The sequence below is a fragment of the Micromesistius poutassou genome, assembly GCF_964030765.1.
Source record: "Micromesistius poutassou genome assembly, chromosome: 14".
Lineage (NCBI taxonomy): Eukaryota > Metazoa > Chordata > Actinopteri > Gadiformes > Gadidae > Micromesistius > Micromesistius poutassou.
Genome location: NC_140284.1, coordinates 18,352,401 through 18,362,528, shown reverse-complemented (window position 1 = coordinate 18,362,528; position 10,128 = coordinate 18,352,401). Strand labels below are relative to the sequence as shown.

General features: G+C 44.4%; 1 protein-coding gene across 2 annotated transcripts; it reads left to right on the top strand.

Moving 5' to 3' along the window:
• Positions 1–167: 167 nt before the first annotated feature.
• On the top strand, positions 168–10,110 carry LOC311358630 (signal transducer and activator of transcription 1-alpha/beta-like). Of its 2 annotated transcripts, XM_084478724.1 has the most exons (24): positions 168–550; positions 986–1,116; positions 1,358–1,502; positions 1,788–1,886; positions 2,107–2,160; positions 2,436–2,514; positions 2,910–3,004; positions 3,762–3,913; positions 4,073–4,219; positions 4,362–4,448; positions 4,877–4,936; positions 5,026–5,055; positions 5,164–5,254; positions 5,725–5,766; positions 5,990–6,076; positions 6,394–6,495; positions 6,874–7,006; positions 7,708–7,748; positions 7,957–8,033; positions 8,183–8,319; positions 8,904–9,080; positions 9,439–9,487; positions 9,669–9,831; positions 9,970–10,109. In XM_084478724.1, the coding sequence occupies exons 2-24, from the start codon at positions 986–988 to the stop codon at positions 10,093–10,095; spliced, it is 2,304 nt and encodes a 767-aa protein (XP_084334850.1). In that variant the 5' UTR covers positions 168–550; the 3' UTR covers positions 10,096–10,109. The 2 variants fall into 2 exon arrangements, 1 of the variants encoding a protein (XP_084334850.1); XR_014638078.1 differs by lacking the exon at positions 9,439–9,487 and having other exon boundaries at positions 9,970–10,110.
• The last annotated feature ends 18 nt before the right edge of the window (positions 10,111–10,128 follow it).

Below are 10,128 nucleotides of genomic sequence, written 5' to 3'. Positions count from 1 at the left end.
AATAAAGAATTGAACAACTGTACGTTTTGACTCCCCCTCCCTAACCCTTGTAGGGAAACACATTCTGTTTCTCGAGAATCACGTGATTGATTCACAAGTCGCGCCTACTCTGTAGAAGTGCGCATAAATAAGGGTTCCAGCCTAGAGAAAGGTGATCTACGTACAGAGCAGTGGACGCTGCCGGTCAGACCACCAGTGGCAACCGATCTTACTGGGCAGCACGGAATCAAGACGATAACTTTAAATAGAAGTAGGCACCGCGCTAAGTTTAGGAGTTCGTTTTTTTTTTTGTAATAGCCTATTGAAGTTATTTGAAGATCAGATTGGAGTAGGTGGGGAGGAGTTTGAGTAAATATTAGAAGCTGCATCGTTAATAGTTCATATCAATTGTTAGTTAATATAATAGGCCAAATAGTTAATTGAACACCGTCAACGGTGCCGTGGGCTGGGGAACACCGTGGTATTTGGACCAGGCGGTTCGGACTCGCAGAGAACGCAAAGTGCGTAACGTAAAGCGTCCAATGCCCATTGAGTTCATCACAAAGCAAGGGTAAGTGTATTTATATTTGGAAATGAGAAAGCCAGAATATTGAATGACTGCTCTATAATAGGTGTAATCGGATGTTAAATGTGGAGGGATGCATCATCGTCACCGCCGTAGCTTCACCAAAACCCCCGGAACATTAAGGCCTAAGCACATTAAACAATACAGTACGGCTATAGGGTGAATGCACTAACACTTAGAATCTAGCTTGATTGCCAAATGTTCATTTGGAACAGTTTTACACATAGGCCTAATGTATATATCAAATACAATTGAGTAAAAAGCTGACGACCGAATAGATAAATCACTTTCTATTGCCGTGACGTCAGACATAAACAAACGGGATAGTTCTACGAATGACATAGGCCTACGAATTAAGTGAATACGATGTTACAACCTGCATTTAGACGTATTTGAATGTTTTTTCATATTCGTCGTTAGATGGCCCAGTGGCAGGAACTGCAGAACATTGACTCGGAGCATCAGAAAGAGGTCATCCAGGTGTATGCCCACCAAAACTTCCCCTGGGAATTGCGACGTTTTGTGAGCTTCTGGATCGAGGCCCAACATTGGTAAAGGACCCTTACGCCAAATACAAATAAATATGCATTTTATAATAATTTATATATTTTTTTTATTATTATTATTATATTTTATTACTTTTATTAAGAATATGAACAATTCCTACTGGAACAATGTAGGAAGGGCCGAAAGATATAGGCCCTTTTTTAATTGTTCCAGTGGGACACTGACAACGGAGTTGTAATATTTCATCATTCTTTCAGTTAATGGACTTGTTTTGTGCTATTGCAGGGAATTGGTGGCATTGGATGAGAGACATGCCAGGGATTCTTATGATGAGCTGCTGCGCCAGGTGGAGGCCCGCTACAGCCACCTGGTGCAACAGAACAGCCTTTTAGACGGACCCGACTATTTACAACTAGTAAACAATGCGAGGGTAGGGCAACTGCTCCCCTTCCACATGTTATCAAATTAAATCGTGTCCTCCTTGCTCTTACCATACATATACACAAGCAAGGATATGTAGTTGTGTAATGTAGGAATGAATGTGTATCTGATGTGTAATGCTAGTTCCCTATTTCGAGACTAGCCAGTATCAGCACTTTGCGAAAGACTTGAAGTAAATAAAGAGACATTGAAGAAGCAGGTGTGGGCCAGGGCGCCGGGGCTCTGCGAGGCCCACTCGGGTTATGTTACGAGCCGTGCTGTGTCTGTCTCTCAGGCCCTCTTCCAGGCAGACCCAGTGAACATGGCGCGGATCATCTCTCGATGTCTCTCAGAGGAGCGGAGGATCATTACGTCAGCTAGGACCAATCTCCAGGTCAGTGTGGGCAGTTTGTGATTGGTCAAGTCTGAGATAGATCTACCCCATAATATTAAGAGCTAACTGGTTGACCGGTAGCCCATTGTGAGTTAATCCCCCACTCAACCACCCTTCCTATTATTTATGTTATTATTATTTTACCTTTTTCGGGACACAGTGATTAATTTCAGTTCATGGGAACATGGCTGGGGTCTTAAAAAAACATCTCTTTTCACAGGAATGCCAGATATGGCTGGACGACTCCATCATTGAACTACAGAAGAAAATTCAGGTAGTATTTTTGGGTCTTTATATGCACAGACATATGCTCATATGGTTGTGAAACCATTGGATTTTGAATTCAGGATACTGTCACTAGTTAAACTTAATTTGGCCTGTTACCCCATATTTACAGATCTGAACATTAACCCCAAGGTTGGGAACCACTGTACAACCCATTTTATACCAACCATATTCAGTGTCTAAAAAAATATTCTTAAAAATTAGTGTCTATATGAAAGAGTTGACTGATTTGAAATATCCATGTTCTTTTTTTTTTTGGTGCAGATGGCGGATTTGGATATCAAGTCAATCGACGAGGGGTTAGGACAGCGTGACTTTGTCCTGAAAGCGTGGCAAGACGAAGGTACAACAGGATGGAAATATCCATTATAAGGATAATAAATCAACTCGTAATGCCTCTTTCATTGGGAACAATTCCAAAGCACTTAAACAATTAGTATGTTTACATGTACGCTAGCAAACAGATCTAAATCGGATTCAAGACAGTCATTTCAACTGAGTAACGTCATGTAAACACAAATGTGGTTAACGTGGTTAAGCTACGAGATACCTTGAACATCATCCAATGTTCATGTCATGTTAACATGTCAACATGTAACATGTAAACATATGAATTCATCCTGCGCAAGGTCAGAGATTCACGACTATGTTTTGGAATGTAAACAGATTGCGTACGTTTTATGACGGTTAGTGATTCTTTGCCCTCTCGTGCTGCGGTGTGTTTGTTGTCATCTCCAGTGGAGCAGCTGAACGGATCCCCAGTCTCCCCGCAACTTCAGACGAGGAAGAACAACATCGACCAAATGCTCAAAGCTCTGACTCAAGCCAGACTGGTACACACACACACACACACACACACACACACACACACACACACACACACACACACACACACACACACACACACACACACACACACACACACACACACACACACACACACACACACAGGTTTTACTGTACTGCTCTATGTGAGCTTAAACATCGCTGTAACATTGCCGGTAAAAGTCTGGCACGTAACATTAACGGCAAAAGCACACACAGCGTAGGACACTCTGACGCATGCCGATCTGTTGACGAACTGTGTGAGCCAATCACAGTTCTCAAGGAGGTGATAGGTTTATTCCTCGCCGGCCTTTCAGTGTTAAAAATGTGTTATTATACATTCATGGAGACACGATATGGCGGATGGGGAATTCCAGGGATTTGGTAGAGACACAGTTTTAATAGAAGAATTGGATAAAACGGCAAATTAGACAGATATTGTTTTCAAACTCTTATGGCACAAAGGTAACACATCATTTCCGGAAAATGACAATAGTACTATAAGGAACTGTAAAGGTATTGCCAGTGCTGTGTGAATGGTAGCAATCCGCTAAAAAGGCAGAAAGTCGAGTCTTGTGAGAAGCCGAAACCGCAACCTTTACCGAAAAACGTAATCTGGCATTTTACAACATTCAGGTGAAAGAAAGGGGCTTTTGTGTAGCGATTCCAATATTGATGCGTACGTCAGTTGCTTTGGATAAAATCGTCATCGCTGAATGTTAATGAAAACGTATGAACCTGTTTGTTTGTCTGATGGCTGTGCAGGAAGTGTGTCACTGGATAGGGAACACGCTGAAGCTGGCCGAGCTTGTGGTGTCCAGGGTGGTGGACGAGGAGCTGAGGAGCTGGCAGCTCAGACAGCAGCAGGCGTGCATCGGAGCCCCGTGCGACACCAGCCTGCACAAGCTGCAGACCTGGTACTTTACATATGTTCATTAGGACCTGGGGCATTAGGACCTTCACTGTGATGACTCTGAATAAGAATATGTCCACTGGTGTGTGTGTGTGTGTGTGTGTGTGTGTGTGTGTGTGTGTGTGTGTGTGTGTGTGTGTGTGTGTGTGTGTCTTTGCTTCAGGTTCGAGGCCACTGTACTAGCTCTGAACCTGCAGCTCCAACAGCTGAGGAAGCTGCCGGAATTGGACCTGCAGTCTCAACCCAGTGAGACCCTGTTATCCCAGTGTGAGCAGACTGCACAGTGCCTTCTCAGAAAGCTCCTGAAAAAGTGAGGCCTTCATATATATATATATATATATATATATAAATATATAGACTGTATATATATAATATACAGGTTTGAACAGGGTCTCGTGCCATACCATTTCTTGGGAGTGAATAAAGTAAAGAGGAGCGGTGTTGTCTTGCAGTGCTCTGGTGGTGGAGAAACAGCCCATAGGCTCTACTCTGAGACCTCTGATCCTCAAGACTGGCGTGCGCTTCTCAGTCAAAACAAGGTAAGGGCTGATAAGTACCCTGTCCCATCCTAGCCTAGGTGTAAACTAGTAGACTAGTTTAGTGGATAAAACCACCCGTCGCTCGGCAGAGATAGCGTTGAACAAACTCATGGTACAACATCCGCACAATACAAAGCATTGTGTCGAAGAATTTGGATGGATACTGTGATGGCTAAATGCTTCACTCTGAGTGGGAATGATTTTCCTTTTCACTGAAAAAACGATTACAAGGATGTGTAGGCCAGGACTTATCTGCAGCACTACTGACCTTCAGTTAAAATGCTGTTATAGTTGTACACACAGTTCACCCCTATCAAAAGAAATTGCAGCTCCTGCGATTTGGGTAATGCCCTTGGCCATAACTGATTTCTATAATTAGATTCAAGAGAGAGAAATATAAAATGTATTAATATAAATTCATTCCCCAGGTTCCTGGTGAATCTCTCCTCATTTAATTGGATGCCTAAAGTTACTCTGATATTTAACAAGTAAGTAAGAGGCCTAAAAGTATACAATCTCAAGTCTATCGTGTACATGCACTTTGTCATAATTTCACATGCTATCTTTTTTTATTTAGGGATTTTCATGAAATTGGAGAAGTCAATGGGTAGGTAAAAAAAGAAAAGAAAATGGTAATCTATATAGTAATTAATACATCTCTTGATAGAATACAGTAGTGGACATTTCTCATCTATATATTTATATGAACTCCTAGTTTCCGGAAGTTCAACTTCACCCAGAAGGTAGTGAGTAAGCTGATGGTTGCAACGGAGAAGACGGGCTTGGTGGCACAGTTTGAGCGCCTGGTATTCTACTTCCTCACTATATTGCTTGCTATTTGTTTGTTGCATTCTATGTACTATGTCACTACTTATCTCGCTGTCTTGTCTTGTCCTGTTGTGTGTCTACTGTAATCTAATTGGCCCATGGGGACATACAAAATATACCAGTACAATGCCCACTAGTTAGTCTTTAGCTTTTAACCGAAGATGATCAGTGTGCTTGAGGGGTTAGAGCTAGGCCCAGGGGGGGGGGGGGGGGTCTCCAGATAACATACCTATTAAAGAGCGCTTCCCAATGTGATTTTAGGAAGGTTACCTCCCATGAATAAGGCCCTATGAAGCTTTGAGTATTCTCAAAGAATACTCTTTGAGCTGTTGTTTGTGCTGATGGACTTGCTAATCACCTGCAGTTGTTTTATTCTGAATGCAAGACAGAACATATATCAATGCAATGGTACAATATATTCAAAATGTGTTGTTTTTCCCTCCTCAAGACACTTGTGGAAGAAAAATATAAAACCAACCGACACAATGAAGTACGTTCAAATTCTGTCCAACCGTATTTTGTAGCTTTTAAATACATGCAAATAACAATTAATTAAAGTTTGTAAAATAAGTTTTACCCAAGGCATGATTTGATCCAAGACCCTTCAATACAGCACAGCCTTCACGCTATGTTTAAACCAGAGTCCTAACTTAGCCCTGGGTTAAGACAGGGTTTGGCCCAGGGCTAAGAAAGTGTTGGTCCTTCTTCCCCAGAGTCTCGTGGCCGTGACTGAGGAGCTGCACTTCATCACGTGTGTGATGGAGCTCAAGCTGCCAGACCTCCAGACGTTGGCCGTCGAGGTGAGAATGCTCAGCGATTTCTGGCCGTAGCTTAGGTTGGGGTTAAGAGTTAGCAAATCATGTTTATTAAATCTAAAGTCTGGTGGAAAGGCATCACAGCAAAAATTATGGGTGCCGAGATTGAGCCCACAAATCAGACATTGATATAGATAGAAAACTCTCTGTAACGGAACAGGAAACAAGGCGTGACCCCGCCTTCTTTTGGTTTTTTGTTTTCCGGCCCGGGCCCTGTGCAATTCCCCCAGGGGCTCTCTCTTGATACATCCCTGGGGTTTCACACTGTTTTCCCACTCTTTCACCCTTCTTGATTGGTGCAGACCAGCACGCTGCCCCTGGTGGTCATCTCCAGTACCAACCAGGGCCACGCGGCCTGGGCGTCCATCCTGTGGAGCGCTATGGCGGCAGACCACCAGCCGAAGGTGGGTCTCCGTCTTGTCTCTGTGTGACCGGCTCAAAGCTGCTTCTTGGCTTTATTTCCTGCGTCCGGCTTCGAAAAAAAGTTTAGAAAACAAAGGGTTTTCTGAGCAGACAATATTTGATCTGATCAATCGAACGATAGGAAGTCATGCTACGTCGGCACTACGACATCCTACGTTACACAGGTTTACAGGACAGTACTGGTGGCTGGCTGTATTCTGTTAACATTATCTGAGTAGATGTCATCAGTATAAATCTTTTTTATATTGTTGGATTCAATTTTGACCCCTGTATTTAAAGATAAGTTTTACTCCTGGCGGTCTTGTGCCGAGGTAGCTTAGTCGATGGTCAACATCCTGTCATCATTCTGTTTCCTGTAGAATCTGTTGTTTCGGAGCCCGCCCCCAGTCACCTGGCAACAACTGTCGGAGGTGCTAAGCTGGCAGTTCCAGGCCATGAGTAACCGGGGCCTTGATGAGCAGCAGCTAGCCATGCTGAGGGACAAGTTTGTGGGTGAGTCCGTGAATCGTTAGTTTGGCATCGCCAGACGACGACTTGCAAACTGCAATTAGTCTGGAACCTCTTGATTCGTTTTCGATTTCGACGTCGTTCCGTCGTCGACCAATGGGTGCATACCGAAACGCCTCGGGACGCAATTGGATAGGCCTACAACCAATCATAGCAACGAAACGGGTGAGGCAGCACTGAGCGGCGAGAGAATGACATCTTTCTGCTCAACAAAAGGGCGTTTATGCTTCTTTTCTTAAGAATGTACCGTCAAGTTCTTTTAATACTGTCTCGATAGGGGACTCAACAGACTGTTAAATACTCCAATGTCAATACAACAATGACATCAGCGGCAGCCGTCTTTGTGGTCATTGAAAATGCCTCCAAAGCACTAAGGTTGATGTTGCAGGTTGTGTCCCATGTACAGGCATTTGGTCGCTAATATTCTGCCATTCCACTCGTGATCATAGGTTAAGCCCTCCTCTTTCAAACCAATTCCCCTTTCAATCGGAATGAAAAGGGACGCCCCATTCGAGATGATTACGAGAGGCAATCGTATCCCGATCAAGCCATCAAACCCTTCATTAAGGGATTATTTGGCATAATGTTAACACTCTCGCTTTCTTGTCCAGCAAATACGATCTCAGTCCAGAGATTCATTCACGCAGTCAATCTCACGTGTGTCGAACTGCTGCCTGTTTCCTCAGATGAGCACGTTGGCCTTGTCACCTGGAACAAGTTCTACAAGGTAGGTCGTTCTAATGTCCTCTTCGGTTGAATTTGGTTTGAGATCATAAGTTTGTCGATTTCGAGAACAACCTCCACCACCTGCAGCATCCTGGTGGTACCATCAAAGTTAGCTCGATGCCTTTCAGACGTCATGCCTCTGTGTATTTGTTGTTTGTGCTGCTGTTGTTATGCTAACCCTTGCGTTTCCTATGTCTGTCTGCGGCTAGTGTGACGCCACCTGGGTCTGGATCGAGGGCATTCTGAGCCTGATTAAAAATCACTTGCTGGCGATTTGGCGTGACGGGTAAGAGACCTGAAGAAGGTCACTGGCTCCGCTGTCCATCACACTCACACCTCAAATCGTTCATATTTTTTAATGAATACAGTGTCCATGTGGGGGATTACAGGATAATTATGGTTTGAAAAATGAAAGAGTGTTATTGATATCATCAGGCACATCATGGGCTTCATCAGTAGGGACTCGGCCACCGTGCTGCTGCAGGACAAGCCCTCAGGAACCTTCCTGCTGCGCTTCAGTGAGAGCCAGGAGGGAGCCATCACCTTCAGCTGGGTGGACCGCTCCACGGGCGGTACGTCCTGCCTCGCCCCCAAAGCTCCCGTAGTGCGCGCTGGCAAGAGTCGATTAGGGCTGTGCGATTAATCCCTTTTTTTTTTTTACCCGAGATTTTGATTTTTTGCGAACTCCAAAAAAACAATCTCCAAACTAATATAATCGAGTTGAAACTATTTTTTTTTGTATATATTTTTTTATTGATTAAATGTTTTATAGAAATTGCAAAACAGCTGGAAATATATTATCTTCGATTTGAACATTTTCTATTTCAACATTTTATGTATTTTTTTTAAGGGGATATTTCTCAGTTCTCAGTTACAAAGTGTTTTTTTGGGAGAGAAATGCTGAGTAAATCGAGCAGCCCTAGAGCGTATCGGACCTTTCTACCACCAGCTGAAAGGTGCTCCTCGGTTCCAATGTCCACAGTGTCCCTGCAGGCATCCTTTCGGCAGGGGGGTCCTAAGACCCTACCCCGACGTGTCGAAATTCACAGAAAGCTGCGTTTGAGGAAAGCGACTGCTGCATGACACGGTAGCCCACGTCACACCTGCGCCCGTCCTCTGACCTCTGACCTCTGACCTCTGCTCGTCCCACCGCCAGTGGCCCGCGTTCACGCCGTCGAGCCCTACAAAAAGGAGCTGTCCAACGAAAACATGGCCGTCATCCTCCGCAACTACCGTCTCAGAGACCCCAGCAGCAGGACTGTGAACCCCCTGCTCTACCTGTACCCGGACATCCCCAGGGACCACGCCTTCGGGCAGTACTACACCAAACCAGGTAGAGTCACAGCTAGCGTCCCCGTTCTGGGGCAAGATCAGCTCTTTTCTTTCAATTCTTCCAAGAATAGCGCTACGGTATTGCAGTAAACCGTGTAGCGTAGCACACTTAGCGTCTTGATACTTATCAAGGTTAGCAAAGTGCTAAGATCAAGTCATGGGAACTGAGAAATTAAGTAAGCAAAGTTATAACTTTTCTGAAGAAATGATGTTGACAATGTTTTAATATGGGCCATCTGGTGAAGATAAGAAAACAGAAATATTCAAATTCAAGTCACAAACAGTCCCTGAATACACTTAATGTAGTGCCTTCTGGAAAAACTAACTAAAAACTGACCTTTGACCTTTTCTCACCACAGCAGAAAACACTGATGGCTATGTGCCAAGGTATTCCGGACATTGGTCAGTGTAAGTGACATTAAACACTTACTTTTGTGATAAATCCCTGCAGTGGGCAGGATAGTACCATAGTCAGTAGGTAAGCTGTACACTGAAGCCCAAGAATATTTGCCCAACACTAACAAAAAGAGCTTCATAATCGCAATTGACTAAATGGTAAAGGGATGTGTGTGTGCTTTCTGCTCTCCAGGCACCCTACTCCACCTCCTTCGCCTGAGGAGAACCACAGCATAGACTCCGTCCTCAACGACATGGACCTCAGCCCCAACAACATGGACCCCAGCCTCAACAACATGGACCCCAGCCTCAACAACATGGACTCCAGCCTCAACAACGTGGACCACAGCATCGCCGTAAGCCACATAAGCCTCTACTTCTGACGTGACACACATTACCCACCGCTGGGATGATTAAATAAAGTATTTAAACGTAGCTTATTGGATGCTGCATCACACCGTTTGATTACAGTCGTCCTTTTGATTCTGCCCTAGTTGGAGCTGTTCCCTGGGTTGTCTGGCATGGGTGGACCATTTCCCCAGGATGCCAGCCCCTTTACTAATGAGCCGCTAGCAGATGGGGACTGGGCCGACCAGTGTGACCTTTCTCTGTGGTTATGACCTCATCACCTGTCGACCGTTTGATCGGGGGAA